Source organism: Equus przewalskii, chromosome 17 (assembly GCF_037783145.1).
Source record: "Equus przewalskii isolate Varuska chromosome 17, EquPr2, whole genome shotgun sequence".
NCBI classification, from domain to species: domain Eukaryota; kingdom Metazoa; phylum Chordata; class Mammalia; order Perissodactyla; family Equidae; genus Equus; species Equus przewalskii.
In genome coordinates this window covers 6,258,347-6,277,600 of record NC_091847.1, presented here as the reverse complement: position 1 = coordinate 6,277,600, position 19,254 = coordinate 6,258,347, and the positions used below count along the sequence as shown (strand labels likewise).

At 36.5% G+C, this 19,254-nt stretch overlaps 1 protein-coding gene across 2 annotated transcripts in view; it reads left to right on the top strand.

Annotated features, from left to right (window-relative positions):
- CNTNAP5 (contactin associated protein family member 5) overlaps window positions 1-19,254 on the top strand; it is a 769,999-nt gene that overhangs the window by 365,912 nt on the left and 384,833 nt on the right. For both annotated transcript variants that reach the window (XM_070581024.1, XM_070581025.1), the window contains exon 7: window positions 6,476-6,619. In XM_070581024.1, the coding sequence (XP_070437125.1) occupies window positions 6,476-6,619 (144 nt within the window). The remainder of the gene's footprint in view (window positions 1-6,475; window positions 6,620-19,254) is intronic.

Sequence of the window (19,254 nt, the reverse complement as noted above, 5' to 3'; positions counted from 1 at the left end):
AAGTCTCTCTCTTTTTCTTTCTCTCTCAAGACAAATATGAAGATAGAAATGATGAATGGGCCTTCTTAAAGGAGCGCACAACATATTTAGTTCCTGTTTTCTGAAAACCAGAAGAAATTTTCTACAGGAACTTAAGGAAAAGTCTGTCTGTCTGTTTATTAATTTCAAACAAAAACCTTACTTAGTTTAATTGTTATTGATATAAAATGTCAATATAAAATATTGCAACCTCCAGACTGCAAAATATTAGAAGAGTTGCTATCCCTGTGGTTTTTATTCAGAAATTGTTGAAAATACTGCCAGAAAATAACATTTTGGAAGAACCTCTTAACTGAGAAGTTGCTGCCAATAAGACAATCCTATTAACAGCAAAAACTATGTCTCAGGATTAATTGCAAATGCTTCTTCAGATTTAGGAAATCTTTTAATTCTCACATTGACCCAGTCAAGCTAAAGTTATTTGTATCAGATAAGCATTATCATTAGTCCCATTCTATATATGAGGAAAACGAATCATACAGAGTTAGTTGTTTTGCCCAATGTCCTACAGACAGTATGAAGCAGGTCTGGGTTTGAATCCAGACTGAGAAGTTCTGGAGATGATGGTGTTAACATTTGCCTGTGGAAAAGTGGAAGATGGATGCTGACACAACTCACAAATTTATGTTATTTTTTAAGAAATTGCCACATAATAGAATTTATTACAAAGGATTTCAAAATGGAAAAAAAAGTGATCAGATTGATTAATAATAATAATAGTTTAAGTAACTAAAATTCAGAACAAGTTAGGGTTGAAGAAAAATTCAAGTACAAATTGGAGCTGAAGAAAACAATCCTGTGCTTTATAGAAAGTAATCCAAAGCTGTGGTTTGAGCAGCTGGACAATCACAGTGATTATTTTCCAACTCAAATTTCCCAAGCAGTAAACAGTCCACAGTCCACAGCCTACATAACAAAAAGCATAAAAGAGAGCACAATAAAAACTGGGGGAAAAATAGAGTAAAGCAATATTGATCATATTTATAATTACAGCAATAAACTTTAAAATTGTCTAAATTCACTGAGCTGGACATAGACTCCTATTACATTAAAAAATAAACAAACACCAGACATATGTGGTTACAAGAAACACACCAATGACATAAATAACCAAAAATCACTTTTTTAAAAAAAGTTGGAATTGGGGACAAAGATACACCAATTAAATTTATACAAAAAGAAAGCAAAACTAGAAAAATTAGTACCACTGAAAGTAAAAACTAAGATCAAAAGATCAAGGCCATTGTAAAGTAATAATCATTATGGTCCCTAATGAAAAACACCCATACTAAATAGATGTATATATCAAGTGAAATACCAATCAAATACAAAAATCAAAAACTGGCCATTTATACAAGCTAGATATTGATTAACACTGCTCTGACGTGAGCTTCCTGCATCAGTCCTGTGAAGAGGTGGCCCTGGAGCCAGGATAAAAGATACTGCCACTGGTTTTCCAGTTATTCTGTCAGATGAATGAAGTAAAGGGCAGAGCTCAAGGGGAAGAGCCCATGTTGGAACATGGGAGAGAATTAATCAGACATCAGCTGAACTAAGGGGGAGAATAGCTTGACAATGATCGATATTCAATTTTTGCAAATAATAGCTACAATAATTTGGCCATCCTAGGTCATGCAGAGTAGTGACTATAGTATGGATGAGTCTAGAGAAAGATTTAATTTTTAATCTCACAATTTTGATAAATTAGATAAAAATATGAATGCAAATGATCTGACAGATATAATTATTAATGTAGAATTAATAACCTACAACTGTTTATGAAGTATTTAGAAAACTCAATATTGTATATGTAGGAAAGAAAAACATCAATATATGAAGCAAATTTTTCCATTCTAACTTATCTGATAATGAACAAGATCTGTAATTCAGTAGTACAATTATAACTTCAAATTCCCAAATACTTGTAAAAATTTAAAAATAAAAAGCAGGTTAAAAATTTACACTTACACTCATATGTGCAGAAATAAAATTTTGCTTCTTCTCCCAACTGAATTTGCTGTGCTCATCAGCCCCTGCTTCCTCTGATAGCAGAAAAATCTAACTTCAATAATGAAAGGTGACTAGTTAATGCCTATTTAAAAGAGTGCCCCTTTCTGTAAATATTGGGTTATATTGAGATTTCCACTTTCCCCTTCTTCTTTCCTTTTCCTGGGGCAGATGACTGACTGGGAGGCTTGTGTATTGTCCTGCATCAGGGAAAGCATAGGAATAAATTATCAGCTTTAGCAACTGCTGTCCGTGATGCCTGCCATGACTTCAGACTGTGAGGTCTCTTCACCTGGACTCTATAGATCTCCAAATCCAGCTATCAGCTCTTTACACATTTACTATGAGCCTGAGTTCATCAATATCCCCCTATGTTGCTCTCTCTGGCTGGGGACCCTCAGCAGCCTACCTCACACTATGCTAGTGACCAGGTCATTCTGAAGCAGCCCTCAGACTCTTCTATGTTGCCACTTTCCTCAGCCAGTGCTGATCTGTCTCCTTTCCAGGTAAATTTTGCTCAGAGGCCGTGCTGAACCTAAGGCATCTCTAATAGACTTGCAGCTATCACTGCTATGGGAATCAAAGGAGATTTCAAAATCTCTGTGTTTTTCAAAATCTCTGTGAATTCTATCCACATCCACTCAAATCTCATCAGGTTTTAAGCTTCCAGAGAGAACCAAAGATCAGGTCCCACAGTACTATCTAACTCTAATTTTGTCTCCATCAAATTTCTCCCAACAATCTCTAGCCAGACTAGAAAGAGTTTTTGCTTTCCTTAATGTGATGGGAAATTACAATTTTGTAATATACAGTATCTTCCATATTATTTGACTTGTAAAACACCTCTCAACCCCACATCCTTTAAACACTAATTTTTAGTATTTAAAAGAAAGTGTTTTTTTCCTTTTTCTCTTTTTCAAATATTGTATTCTGATTAATATTTTCCTAAATCACAATTGAGTGAAGTAGAGCATTAAAAACATTTTTACAAATCGAGGAAGGTGGCCAACATGGAAATGAAAAGAATAAAATGATTATTATATATTTAACATTATAAAAATGAAAAAGAACTTATGTCCACACAAAAACCTTCAAATGGATGTTTATCACAGCTCTATTCATAGTTGCCAAAACTTGGAAGCAACCAAGATGTCTTCTCAGTAGGTGAGTGGATAAATAAACTGTGATGCATCCAGACAATGGAATATGGTTAAATCCTAGAAAGAAATGAGCTATCAAGCCTTAAAAAATATGGCTTAAAGATCTTAAATTCACATTATTAAGTGAAAGAAACAAACCCAGAAAGGCTACATGCTATATCATTCCAAAAGTATGACAATCTGGAAAAGGCAAAACTATGGAGACAGTAAAAAGATAGATGGTTGCCAGCTATTGGGATTGGCCAAGAGGGATGTATTGAAAGGGCACAGAAGATTGTTTAGTGTAGTTAAACCACTCTATATGATGCAGTAATGGTGGATATATGGCATTATACATTTGTCCAAACCCACAGAATGTACAACATGAAGAGTGAACCCTAATGCAAACTATTGACTTTGGGTGATTATGATGTGTCAATGTAGGTTCACCAACTGTAACAAATGTACAACTCTGGTGAGAGATGTCAATAATGCAAGAGGCTATGCACGTGTGAGGGCAGAGTGTATATGGGAAACTTCTGTATCTTCCCCTCAATTTTGCTGTGAATCTAAAACTGCTCTAAAAAAAATAAAGTCTTTAAAAGATAGTAAGTAAAAGTAACAAATACGTAATTATATTTTTACATTAAAAATTTGATTTATGCAAATATTTGCAAAGCAGAAATGGATCTTTTATAATGTAAGTGACTTAAACTGAAAATATTTGAATACTGCAATAAATCTACACGGAAGATTTTGTAAGTTATTCAAGAAACATTTTTACAAAATATTTGTGGAAGTAACAAATTCATTGATTTTTTTTCCAAAGTATTTCCCAAGATTTATAAGTCATTCTTAAACAGAGTCAAAGATAAAACTCCCTTAGTTTGTCTCAAAGACAATCTAGACTTGACATAAATACTTGAAAAAAGAAGAAAACTGGAGCTCAAACTCATTTCCCTTTTTAAAATATGAGCATGCATATTTCAAGGCAAAGGAAGAAAACTGTGTTTCAATCAAAGAGAATCTATTAATTTATGATCTATTAATATAATTCAATCCATCAGTAGATTAAGCATAAAATACCATGTATTCTGTCACATGGATTTTTGAAAAATCCGTGGATAAAACTGAGCAGTTATTTCTCACATCAAATAAATAAATAATCAAATAAATGATTTATGTGTAAAATGGCAGCAGAAGGATACCTTTTTACTGTCATGTGGAGTCAGAATCAATATTGTGTACTTGAGAAATATATCAAAACTACTGTCTTTTATTTCAATGTTCTATATCATGATAATTATTTAATATTGCTTAATCTGTTTATAGAATATTATATCAATAAACATAAGAGTAAGTGGGAGAAACTGCAAGAAAAAAAATTAGCTAGATTTTGGAAAGTTTGACGGGGACAATGAAACAAGAAAAAAATGTATAAAAAATTGATTTGAAAAAAGGTAAATATTTCATATGATTATTACCTTTGTAAAGTCAGTGAAATTAGCTTAAAAGTATATTATTTAATATGAAAGTATCTGGATAGACAGAGCCCCGTCCCATGGTTGAGTGGTTAACGTTCCCCATGCTCCACTTCAGCGGCCCAGGGTCACAGGTTTGGATCCCCATTGCAAACCCACTCCACTCACCAGACACATTGTGGAGGTGTACCACATACAAAAAATGGAGGAGGATTGCTAGCGGATGTTAGCTTAGGGAGAATCTTCCTCAGGGAAAAAAAAAAGGACTCTGGATAGAGAAAACAATACGATGAGTATATTATTTATATTATAAAATATTTAATTCATGAAAACAATTAATTTACAATGGAAATTTTTGAAGGCATCAAATTCACAGGAATTAATTTAATGATGAAAATGTGAATTAGGTATAGAAAATGACATCCCAAAAATATTTTGAAAATATAAAAAGACACTGGCTTCTTGTATAGGAAAATAAAATATTTCACAAATATCCATTCTTCTCCAAGTAAAAACGTTAATGGAAGTAACTATCAATCAAAATTTCCAACAGGCTGTTGTAAATAAAATTCTTTTGAAATTAAACCTTAAAATAAAATAAGTAAAGATATCAAATAATTCTCTTAACCGAATGAAGCAATGGTAAGTAAAAGTGGGCAGCAGGATTAATGATCCTTATCATACGTTACAATGTAAAAAGAAACAATTTTTTAAAATAATGTGGAACTTATGGCAAAACCAGAAGCATCTAGAAGTAGGCTTGGGTATATCAGTAGCTATTTATATAAGAAAACATTCTGATTGGGAGGACATATCCTCCTGAAACATACCGAAGAATTGATGTAGTTTAAGCGAATGCTGCAGATCACATTTCAAAGAATGCAGAAAAACTGGGTGACTCATTAAATGTTGTTGGGATAAACATGATTATAGAAACTATCCTGCTCTTCTTGTATAATAGGAAAAATATTCATAACAGATCACATTTGTTTTTTAAATAATATTTCCATTGCAAAAGTAATTTGTAGGAATTTTTACTGAAAATAAAAGTGATAAAGAAAACTGGTACCCTACATACTTCCCAGAGACAATCACAATTAACAGTTCGGTGTATTTCCTCCAAGTCTGTATTGTAAGCACAATGGTTTATTGTTGACATCGTACTTTACACTCAATTATAACTCTTGCATTTTTCAGTCAACATTACACTTATTTCCAATTTTATCACAAATGTTTAATAAACCTTGGTATTGATAACTAAGTAAGAGTCTATAATATTGATTCTTGATCATTTCCTTTAAAAACCTATATGGGATATTTGTATTATTCCTTATTTTTCATTTTTATAGAAAATAATTTGGTGGCAACTGTATAGATAAAGCGTTTTTGGTATAATGCAGGCTTTTAAACTAGGTCTCTCTGTAGCTGAAGAGAGGGATATTTTATTTGTTCCTTGGTTTTAGTTTGGCTGTATTGTCTCAGACATTTTCATAAGAGAGAAATGTAAAGATGTTGATTTTCTTTTCTTTTTTTCCTCTTTCTCTAAATTATTGTTTTATTTAGTATTAAAAAGGTTCAGAAAGGAAGTAAAATACTATGGTAAAATAAGCTCTTAAAAAGCAAGCAATTATAGTTATTTTTACATGAGCTAATCAGTATCCTTTTAATGTGTAATCAAGTGGCATCTATAATTATTTGAACCACTTGGCTTGTGCATACAATTGAATCTACTGAAATTCACATACTTGCTTTCCTTTCCTATTCCTTCAAGCTTGTAACTGAGTAGGTTTTTTTTTTCTCCTCATAAAGCTTAGTTTTGGAGGAATTCCAGTACCAGGCAAACCTGGGACCTTTTTAAAGAAAAACTTCCATGGATGTATTGAAAACCTTTACTACAATGGAGTAAACATAATTGATCTGGCTAAAAGACGAAAACATCAGATCTACACCGTGGTAAGTCAACATATTTTTCAGTTCCATGGTTTCTAACACTTTGGGGTGAGTCTTGCTTTCCCATCCACCCCTGGCATCTCTTCATAATATGTTTGTATTATACTCTTGGAGGTCCCATCAGCCTCCCAGGTGAAATTGGAGAGCAAGGCAAAAAGCAGGGACTGAATCAGTGTGAACTGTGTTACTGGGAGAAACAAATGCATTAGAGGCACCCAGAGAATTCCATGTCTTCACTGTGAGTGGTGTGCCAGCTGTGGGTAGGGTTTGCAGTCTACACCAGGCTAATGTGAATCTCTTTATTATCTCTGCGAAATACAGCTATAGAACCACAGATTCCATTAAATTCTGTACCTTGGGAATTATATATTTGTCTACATCTTGTTTGTATGAAAAATAGAGCATTTTAAACAAAAGAAGTTAAACTTTTTTTTCCTTCTTTTCCCTAAAGCCCCCCAGTGGATAGTTGTATATTTTAATTGTGGGTCCTTCTAGTTGTGGCATGTAGGACACCGCCTCAGCATGGCCTGACAAGTGGTGCCATGTCCGCGCCCAGCATCCAAACCAGCAAAACCCTGGGCCGGCAAAGCAGAACGCACAAACTTAACCACTCTGCCACGGGGCCAGCCCCAAGAAAGGTTAAACTTTTAGTGTTTTTGAGATTCCCTTTGAGGCATTTATTATGCTGACGAGTTAAATAATTTTCTAATTAATTAATGTTTGTCTTTCCCAACAGATCATGAGTTTCATGAGGGCCAGGACTGTCTTTTCTTCTTTTTGACTACTGCATTCACAATACCCAGTAGAGTGCCTTGCACACAGTTAGATGCTCAATAATGGTGTTGATGTTTCCAACTATAAATGTGGATTTATCTAGTTCTCCTTTTAGTTATATCAGTTTTTGCTACTTATATTTTACCATTTTGTTCTTTTATACATACAGAATTAGAATTTCTATGTCTTCCTGATGGATTAGATTTTCTATCATTATCTGATGTTCTTTTCTGCTTATTATAACTTTCTTTGCTCTGAAGTCTACTTTATCTGATATTAATATAAACACTTCTGCTTTTTTTGTTAAAGTTTGAATAATACATATTTTGCATTTTTACTCTTTTTGGTTTTTTTTTGAGGAAGATTAACCCTGAACTAACATCTGCCGCCAATTCTCCACTTTTTGCTGAGGTAGACTGGCCCTGAGCTAACATCCATGCCTATCTTCCTCTCTTTTATACGTGAGATGCCTGCCGCAGCATGGGGTCTGCACCCAGGATGCGAACTGGTGAACCCCAGGCTGCTGAACTAGAACGTTCAAACTTAATTACTGTGCCACTGGGCAGGCCATGCATTCTTTTACTTTTAACCTGCCGAAATCATACTTGAAGTGACTTTCTTGTAGACAATAAATAGTAGAGTCACTCTGTCAATCCTGTCTTTTAATAGGTATATTTAAACCATTTACATTTATGTTAAATTTATTGACGTATTAGGGCTCAAATGTGTGTTTATTCTTTTATTTTCTACTTGTTCTACCTGTGTTTCATTTCTTTTTTTTCTCCATCCTCTTGTGTTTCTTGAATGTTTTTAAAAATTATTTTAATTTATCTAGTGTTTGTATCTCTGTGTATAGCTTCTGATAGTGGTATCTCTAGGTATTATATTATATATACATAACTAATCACAGTTTACTGGTATTTCATCAATTTTAGTGAAGTGTAGAAATCTTATATCCTTTTATATTCCCTTACTTTCCCCTGTTTATTATATAATTGTCTTAATTATTATTTTGTCTCTATATATTTAGAATCATCAGTGTTATTTTTACTTCATCTGTCAAACATAATTTAGAAAAGTCAAGAAAAAGGAAGTGTGTTATATTTACTCATATTTCTGCTTACTATCATTCTGTCTTCCTTCCTGATTTTTTCCAGATTCCTTCTTCTATTATGTCCTTTCTGTTTAAAGAACTTCCTGTAGCCATCCTTCTAGGCTGTGTGCACTGGTGACAAATTCTCTTATTTTTTCTTTATCTTATAACATATTGATATCTCTTTTATTCTTGAAGGATATGTTACCCAGACACAAGCTTCCAGTTGACAGTTAATTGTTTTCTTCCAGCACTTGTAAAATGTTGGGCAGCTTCCTTCTGGTCTCAATGGTTTCTGTTGAGGAATCCATTGTTTCGCAAATCTTTTCCCCTATAGATAAAATGTCATTTCTCTCTCACTACTTTCAATATCTTTCCTATGTGTTTAGTTTTCAGAAGCTTGACGATAATGTGTCATATTGTGGATTTCTTTGGGTTTATCCTGTTTGGATTTCACTCAGTTTCTTGAATCTGTGGCCTTATATCTTTTACCAACTTGGAAAGTATTCTGCCATTTATTTGGGTATTTTTCAGTCCTTCACTCTTTCTTATCTTCTTCCTAAACTCCACAGATCTGAATGCTAGATTTTTCATTATAATCCCACAGACCCCAGATCCTTTGTTCATTTTTTTCATGGTCTATTTGGTTTGTTTTTCAAATTGCATAATTTCTATTATTGGGGTTTCAAGTTCATAAATTCTTTTCCTTAGTCCCTTCATTCTGTTATTTTGCTCATCCTTTATTTTTTTATGTCTGATATTGTATTTTTCAGTTCTAAAAATGTTGTGGTTCTCCTTTACGTCATCTATTTCCTTTCTAAGACTTTCTATTTTTTACTGAGACTTTCTATTTTCTTTTTTGTCTCAAATGTGTGATTGCTTTTTGAGGGATTTTTATTATAACAGTTTCTTAAAAATATTTGTTGGATAATTCTAACATCTCTGTCATCTCAGCATTGGAATCTATTGACTGTCTTTCTTCTTTTTTTCATCCCCAAAGCCCCAGTGCATGGTTGTATATTGTAGTTGTAAGTCCTTCTCATTCTTCCACGGGAGCCGCCGCCACAGCATGGCAACTGACAGGCTGGTGGTGTGGTTCCATGACCTGGAAGTGAACCCAGGCCACTGAAGTCATAAGATCACTGAACTTTAACCACTAGGCCATCAGGGCTAGTTCTTGATTGTATTTCTTCATTCAGTTTGAGATCTTGCTGTTTCTTGGTATAACAAGAGATACTTTATTGTAACCTGGACTTTTTAGATATTGTGTTATGAAGAATCTTATTTAAACCTTCAGTTAATGTGTCTTCTTCTGACATTGTTCCAGTAGGGAAAGGGGATTTTGCCTCAAAACTGCTAGGTGGGAGCAGAATGCAAGTTTCTCACTCAGCCTCCATTGACACCCAAGGGTAGTGAATCTCTTTCTTACTACTAGATGTAGAGGGAGAAAGCTCTGGCTCCCTACTAGATCTTCACTGATTCCTCCCTGACTGGGAGGGGTAAGAAACCTCATTACTGCTCCCCATGTGATCTCTAGTGATATCACAGTGTCTGTGTGTGGAACGTCCTTGTTATGAGTGGACTATGATAAAAGTCCTGACTCTCCACTAAGCCATCTGTGACACCATCCCTGCAGGGAGTGGGTGAGGTACCTTGCTACTGCTGACTATGGGTAGAAATCCAGGCTCCATTGGGTACATAGTCTCCATTGATACTACAGGGAGAGGCTTGTTAGTCTTTGACAAGGATTAAAGTCCAGGGTCCATACTTGGTCTTTCCTGACACTACCCTGGCTGGGGATTTGGGGTACTTTGTTGTGGTATGGCTGGGTGGTAGTGGGGTCATAGCTTTTTCTTAGGTGTTTGGCTGGCATAGAGCAGTTACTGTCTAACTGTATCCTGTCTTACTAAGATGCTTCATTCCTAGTATTTTGATTAGAGAATGCAGTCTTCTAATAGGGACTTTTTTTTTGTCTGCACCTGTCAGTTTCTCTGGTTTCCTGGCTTCTTCAGTAACAAGTCTAAGATTTATAAGGAAAAAAGAAAATGTAGGGAGCTCTCCATTGTTCCTTGGGTCTCAAGATGTTATACATGCTTTTCTTTTTCTCTCCACCATTCAGAGTCTACTTTTATACATTGTGTCCAGGGTTTTTGAGTTGTACTCAGAAATAGAGAAAATCATACTATTTCATTTTCCTAGAAGCAGAAGTTCCTTAGGCTGACATTCTTTTAAAATCCATGACAAGTCTAGGTCACCTTATCATTGATAGGTAAAGCCTGATTCTCTTTGCAATCTGGTCATTGGACTATCTGGACTAACTATGGAGTTTAAATGACTTTGATGTTTATTTTTTCCCTTGATAAATATAGTCTATAAGGAATATTTTATGTTTTGAGTTTCTGTATATTAACACTTTTTTTTAAAGTGGCCATTGGATTCCAGAGTGTGGGACTGGCTTGCTTGTGGGAAATCACACTTGAGTTAAAGGGTGTAAATGTTGTAAAAGGTTTGTGCCAAATTGCTGACTTCTTTAGTTTTAAAGAGTAAGGCTGGTGCTAAGAAGGGTACAGCTCCCTGACTCTGGTTCTAGGAGCCTCAGTGACATTCCTTACATATCCCTGGATTATGCTCATGCCTCTTGACAATTCTCCAACCCACATGTGTTTAGGTTGTCCATTTTCTAATTAACCTAACCACTAGCTTGATAATGACATTTATTTATTTATTTTTTGTCTAAGTCAGGAGACTTGAGCCCTGTAAAGCACACTTATGCTCATCCCTTTCCCAACAGTCTCATTGAGTTTAATCTACCAACACAGTGGGATTATACACTACTAGGAATTTACTTATCATGTCATGATCATCAACACATTAGCACATTGTGCTAGGAGTTGGCAGAGCAAGTTAAAACACAAGGAGCTTATGAAAACATTGCTCATTTCCATTCTTCACAAACTGGGGCTCAAATTTATGAGAGCCAGGGCATTAGATATAAATAACTAAGAGCTTTATGGCAACATGCATAAAGCAAATCTCCATACATGCTATATGCTAGAAAATATCCTTAATGATGAGAGATGTTAAATACAGACACTGAATATGCAAAGCAAGAAAGGGGACATAAAAGAGAACATGGAAGGAAAATACAAATTTCTGAGTATTGGCAGCCTCAATCATCTCCTTTTCTGAGAGAATCATCAAGCAAAATTGCAAAAAAATTTTTGTTGATTTTAAACTACTGTAGCACTTACCAAGTTGCCTCAAACTTTGGTAGCTTCCTTTATTCCTCAGAGTTTAATTGGCAGCATTGTTAATATGAAGCACAAAAAAAATCCATTAAGCACTAAGGTACTTCACAAAAAAATCCAAGAAAACTGTTTTACTTTGCAGGTTGACAATCTTTCGTTTTAACCTTCACAATTTAAAGGGAAAAAAACATTATTTTTCTCCCAAATTGCTTCCATCACCTTGCTTAAGTGAGAATTCATATCACTACACACACACACATTCGTATACCTAGTCCTTTTCCTTCAGGAATTCCATGGTGGAAAGAATGGTTTGTACTGTTAATTACAAGTACAAACATTTTTATTCTCCTACTCAGGCTTGAATTTTCCCCCAAAGACACAGTATCGGCTACAAAATCAGCCTTGCTCCAAGTCACTAAGTCACTGGAGGGCTTTTAAAAGGGATGGCTTTTGTCCTTTTCCAATGTTCACAGACTCTTTCACAGTTATTGAGGCTTGAGAAGTTCTGGGTTTAGCAGGAGACACAAGGAATCAACAAATCAGGCAGCAAGTATACAGTAATACCCATAAATTACAAAATGTGATTCAAGGCTCAAGGAAGCACCAGGCTTGGTCTCATCCAGCACAAACCTCTCTAGCAGGCTGCATTCAGTCAGCATCCTCATTGCCATTTGTCATCCCTTTCTTGTGGGACCTGCCTACTCCCTGGAGATTTAACAGCTGTTCCATGGGGATAATTCAATTTAGTCTTTATAGCTCGATTTGACTACAAGACGATCCTCCACATCCTGAAATGCAGTAAAACTAACAGCTTAAAGTAGACATAAAAAATACCTCACTATTCTTCCTCAAATTTTCCATTCTATGCTAATACAGCACCATATAATAAACAATCAAAAAGTAAATGGTCCATTGAAGTGTGTATACAGTACCTGTAATGTGGATTATTATATACATAATATAAGAAATATATTGCCCTGCTAGTTTCCTGAAAATGATTAATTTCATACCTTCCACTTCGTAAGAAATGATGCTTTCTTTAAGCTCTCCTTTCTGAGTGTTGCATCCCCTCTCCCTGAGGCAATGAAAGTTGTCTAAGAATTGCCTGAGGTCTCACCCATTTCATTGTAGGTCCTAAAATGATTTTTTTTCCATTTGAATGAAGAGCATCGTAGAAATGCTCATGTTACTTTATTTTGTCTTTAGTAGAAGGAGAGAAAAAAGCAAATGGCTTATAGCAGGACTACGGTTACAGAACTGGCTTTGGAGCTAATTGACCATGTAAATTCACTTCTGTGCCTCTGTCTTCAAATAATTGAAATCAAGGGATTGGATGGGTGATGGCCAATACGAAGCATGTATAATGATAGTCCCAACCTCAATGCTGAAACTGCTAAACAATCACAAAATACATTTTCACTCAGCCTAGAGGGAAGTCCCATGATCTTCTGAATCCAATGCTCCTGACAGCACCAATGGTAACATAGTTGATAGACTGCTTAGGTTCCTCATCCCCGCTGCATGGCAAGTTACCAAACCTCAGTCAACTCATATGTAAAATGAGACAATTACAGTACCTACCTCAAAGTGTTATTGTGAAGTTTAAATCTGTGTTTAGCACAGTGCAAGTCCACCTTAAGCACCCAATAAGTTGGAGCTATTAAGCAAAATTTCTACCAACCCGTTAAACTGAAGTTGACATGTAAACCAATACTTATTTGCCATCTTAGGTAGATAATTAATGAATCACATAGAGTTTTTGCATTCTATGATCCCGGCAAATAATAAAAGTAGATTGGAGGTAGCTCATGTTTTACTTTCTGAATCTGAAGTATAGTTACTCCCAAACTGTACAAATCATGAAGTGGGTTTTGGGTAAATATATTGCAAACTTATCCATCTTGTTCATTTTAGGAAGTTTAATGACCAGCTTCAGTCCAGACTTGATCAAATTATAGACTCCTTTAAAACAAGGCATTTAAAAAATGTGTTGCCCCGTGGACTTGGGTGTAACAAGCTCACTGATGAGTAACCATAGTGGGCTTTTGTGAAGTTCATCATCTTTTGTTTGTGTCTCTGCTGTCATGCAACTCATTGGAGTACGGTTGTTTATTTCTTGAAATTTCCAAAGCCAAGAAAACACACTTAGAGATATGTGTGTAAATGAGATCACACACATTCACATCTGCCTATGCACACACACACATACACAGACATGGTGGAAGCAGCCTCTGTCTTCCCTTCCTGTGACCCAGGAGCTTACGAAAATTGCTCAGAGAAAACTGCTTAGTGTCTAGTGAAGCCTATAATCTCTCTAGCTTGTCCCCGGGATCATGTTTCATCTCTGTGAGTATGCTCTGTGATAAATGACACTTTCCCTTGATGGAGAGTACTAACTTCAAATGCAACTAACATATCATGTCTTCTTTCTCCACATCCCTGCTGCCTTCCACTGTCATTTGACTAGTCTGACATTCACATCACCTGCTTCTATGTTGTATCTTCCTTATACCCTTGAAAAATTATTTCTAAATTATTCGCTTCCAGATAAGTTTCTTCCTTTCTTTCTTTGGGAAAATTGAAATTAAATAGTTTCAAGGTCATATGAAGAATGATGTGACTTAAAGTTAAGAAAAAATAAACTAATGATGTGGTGGTCATCCTCTCTGAAAATTCTTCTACCTTAAATCAGTGTTATGACTTCCTTTCCAAGGTGACTAGTTTCATTAGCTCATCTGATGAAATCATTAATTGCAATTATTAAAGAAAACTTCTTTAGAATGTTAAAAAAATATATTTCTTTATTTCTTGATGCTGTTTGGAATATACAGAACACTCAACTAGCCAGGGAGGAAAACACTGTTCTCATCTATATGTACTTCATTTTCATATTTTAAATATATATTTTATATATCATAGAACAAATTTTATTGACCAATTTATATCTTGCTTTTTATAGTTAATATTTTTATTAATGTATTTTCAGTCATTAAAATTTTTATTAAAATTTTTTAATCTCTCTATTTATAAACATCCTATAAATATTAAATCAATTCACTATAGTTCATTTAAGATTTTACTGTGTTAAAATTTGAGTTTTTGAATTTTTACTGCCAAAAATGATATTGAGATACTAAATATAATGGAAAAGTAATTTTCAGAAGTTTAGAATATATGACTATAAATGAAGATTATTGAGTCAAAGATTAGGGATTTTTGACTCAATCATCCTGTTTAAAGTCTATACCAACTTTCACCCCCACCCACAAAGGAATCTGCTTCTCCTGCCGGTTTCACCTCTTGCTTTCCAGTCATTTGAGTATTCAAATGCTTTTTAAAAGAGTGGGACTAAATGAAAGTTAAAATCAACTCAAGTGTTTTCCTTCTATGCAAAAATTATAACTAATGAACTAAGCTTGTTCTTTTTACGTTTTTTTTCAATAATAATAGCAATGATATCATCTTAATTTGAAGAGATCTTTTTCAGAGAGCTATCTGATAGACAATGCCACAAATCATGGTGCTAATGTCAGAAGGGCAGTAAATGGAGGGATGACAGATGGACCTGTGGTCATATTAGTTCCTCTGTCCCTGAAACATCTATGAGAGGCAGACAGGGGCGGGCATTACTATCCACACTTTATACTAAAAGATGCTTTATGCTCAGGACCAGGGAAAGTCAATGATATATCATCAATGGCTGTGTCATTCACAGTCTTCTTTCTCCTCTCTAGAAAGCACTACACCATCAGCTTTTACTCATTTTTATTATACATCTATTTTTTCCTGGGGCCTTGAATGACTTTCATGTCAAAGTAAAAAAAAAAAAAAAATACAAGGTTGGACAGATCTGTGAACAGCACTGCTTACCTGGGAATTGAAGACCAATGAGGTGTTTCTGAAATGTCCCCTATGTAGTTTGCTAATTGCCAAATAAATCTGTCATGGGTATATCCTGCAAAATACAAGCTTTGGGGCAGAATCATTGTTTTTGGCAAGAGGAAAAAAGGTGGCAACAGGGGCTGGAGTGTCTGGGAAGAGCCTACTCCCCTGACACCTCGATGGATGTGGTCTCGGCAGGAGCTGGAACTGGCCCTGCGGCTCCCAGCATGTCCATTTGCCAGCATCTGGTTGCAAAGCTCTTCCTCTTGGGTTTTTAGGAGATGGCTGAGAGTCCTACATAGAACTTAACTGTCTCCCCAGAAACTAAGTCCTAGGCTATCAGTGGCTCTTGTATTCTTATAAGGCAAATGGACATTTTTGTGCTTGGATTTTGCCTCCTTCAAATTCAGCTCTCCCACTATATAGAATTTTATTTCCTATAGTTCCTCATCAGTTCTTCCTCTTTTCTAGCCAGGCTGAGACTATTCCCTGTTTCTGGAGTTCAGTCTACGCATATCTCTTCCAGGCCTTTTCATTCCGTGCTTTTCCCTACCAGCTGAGCTGTGTTTCTTCCTCACCTTTTTTCTGACCTAGACTCAAACTAACTGCCCTTCTCCCAACTCACAAGTATAGTTAACATGCTGAATCAGGGTGACATTCAAAATATTTAACTGATTCTCAGAGGTGGAGCAGGGTCCTGGGGCCCCTAGGCTGTGCCAAGCACAGACTCTTGAGTTGCTGCCTCGTGGGGAGGCCCAGGGGGAACTAGAAGTCAGGCAGACAAGCCTTGGTTTCAAGGAGGCACTTAGGAGCATTAAGGCAGTGACCATATAGAAAATAATTAGAAAGTTTCAAAATTACAAAAATGGAACCACAGTTAGGAACCTGCTGCGTTCCTGCCCTGCCTGTGTCCACTTCAGTGGGTCGTCTCTGGCTTCCTGGAGCACAGTCCTAAGAAGAATCACAGGACCAAGTGCAGACTGGGTAGAAGAAGCTGCTATGATCCATAAGAAGAACCCACCATGGGTGTGGGAAAGGAGTAGTGTCGAATGTGGTACATCTGTTGGCCTTGTCTAGGTGCATTCCAGATCCCACCTTGTCCTCAGAACACCTTTGGAACTCTCGGGTCCAGCACGCTTTATTTGTTGTGAACCTCACACTTATACAACGTGATACAACTTGGCACTTGAATTATCATCATTATCAAAATATAGCTACTGAGTATCTACTCTGTTCACAGCAAATGATCCTTGCCTCCAGTGGTTGGGAAACTTTAAACATCTCTCTGCCCCCAGCATCCACATAGTGGTCACTGGGTCACCATTTCAGAACTCAGAATTCAAAGCTGAGGCGCTTGGCTTGGGCTTCTCCTCATATGTGCTTTTTACTCTCCTGCCCACCATTTTGATGGCCATGCCTCCTCTTCTCATCTCATTTGCCGTTATGGTTTGACCTACACTTTTTGTTTCTTTCACCACCTCAATTACTCTCAGTGATTCTGGTTTTCCAGCTTCTTGCCTCCTTACTTGGCTACACCCCCTGCCCTCCAGCCTGCAAGGCCAACAGTACTTCTAACTGCCACACCCTCAGCCTCTGCACACTATTGGCAAACCTCAAACAGAGTTTACAAGAGTTAAGGAGTAGAAATTACAGGGTATAGATTTAAGAAAGACTTCATGGAAGTGCAGGAACTTGACATGGACTTTGAAGAAAGACACCTCTCAGACGATTTCAAGGTGATAAGAAGGGGTTCCAAGCAGGAGCCTGGTATATGCAGAATCTTAATGTGAGGACATAGTATTTCTGGGAAACAATGTTTTATTCTAGTCCAGTTCTTTGCAAGATTTTCTTCCTATCACCCTATGTATTTTACGAACTTCAAAAAACAATGTATTTTTCTGTGTCACTCATACTGTTGAATGTGATAGTCAGGAAATGTATAGAGATGAAGGCACTATGAGTTGAGGAAGAGTATGATCTTTGAGGACAGTAGGATTAAATTCTAGCATTACCACAGAACAGCTGTAGAATCTGGACAAAATTACTTAACCTCTCCATGCTTCAGTGTCTTCACCTACAATGCAGAGCTAATCATAACCACTTTACATATGCACAGTGACTTCTGGGATATTATAGACGTTGGATCACTAATAGCTAATAATATTGTCATGATTATTTTTATTGCCTCACTTTGTTCATATTTCTCATTGTATGCTCCCACAGTCCTATGACTGTGTCTATCCTGTTCTGTACATGGCCTTCTACAAGTACAAAGCTAAAGATTGTAGATCCGTGATTATCAATACTTTAGAGGACACATATCCCTTTAAGAATACAGTGAAAACTATGAAGACGTTTTATTCTGAATAACATTTTTGGGGCACATAGATGCCTCTGAAGTCCGTCCATGGACAGCAAGTCAAAGGCTCCAGATTACATTTTAGATTAGGAGAACAGTAGATAAAATTAAACCCTTCCTCTGTCGTTTTAAATTCCTAACAATCTTATGTAAACGTTCCTCGTTGAATCACCCGGATCCTGAATAAGCAGGGACCTAATATTGAATTTGTTCCATGTGGAACAGCTGGGCTGGCTTCTTAGAAACTCTTCACTTTTGTCACAAGATTTGAAAGACATTTATCTGTCAAGGTCCAGGTTGTTAGAAGAGGAAAAATCTGATATAAAAAGCTGTTAGCTAGGGGCTGGCCTGGTTGTGTAGTGGTGACATTCACGTGCTCCATTTCAGTGGCCAGGGGTTCGCAGGTTCCAAAGAAGTGTCTTCCAAATGCCACCACCCTGCAGTGGTCCTCTAGTGCCCTCTACTCACACATCTTAACATCTGGCCCTTGACAAACGAGAAATGTTTACAGGCTTCCACTCTGCTCTCAAAAGCAGGACAAAGAAGGGTGGCTTTGGAGCTGAAACTCAGAAATGGGTAACTAGCACAACGTCTAATCTGTTTCCTTCCTTTTAAAATCTAGGTTAAAAAGGAGAGGCCCTGGAAGTCTGGAAGTGAGTCCTCTCTAATGGCTTCATTTTAACTTGATCACCTCTTTAAAGCCCTAGCTTCAAATACAGCCCCATTCCGAGGTACTGGGGGTTAGGACTTCAACACAGGAATTTTGGGGAAACAATTCAACCCATAACAACCAGTTAAGATTTTGTTATCTGAAGACCTCTGAAAGTGCTTGCATCAGCTTTCTATAAAACCCTCCTCTCACAAAAACATAGGGACTGGCAGCCCCATGAAATTGTTAGCGACCCTGCTCCTTCCATCCTTCTGGTTGGTCATTTTTACTCTGCGGCTTCCATCCTGTTGGTCTCACTAAGCTTCTTGAACTTGAGGTGTCATATCCACATGCAAAGCTGCAGAAAAGAGGAAAAAGGGGAGGTAAAAGGAGCATGCTTGCCAGCTGAGCCAGCTCCCTTTAAGGAGCCTTCGAGGAAGCCCCACCCAGCGCTCCTGCCACACTGCCTCACAGGCCTGATTAGTCATCTGGCCACACACTTCTGCAGGGGAAGTGGGGAAGTGTAGTCACTCAGTTGAGCATATTGCTGCCTCAAATAAACTGGAGTTCCACTACCTAGAAAAGCAAGGAGAATGGATTTTGAGAAGGCAACTAGGGATCTCTGCCAAATTA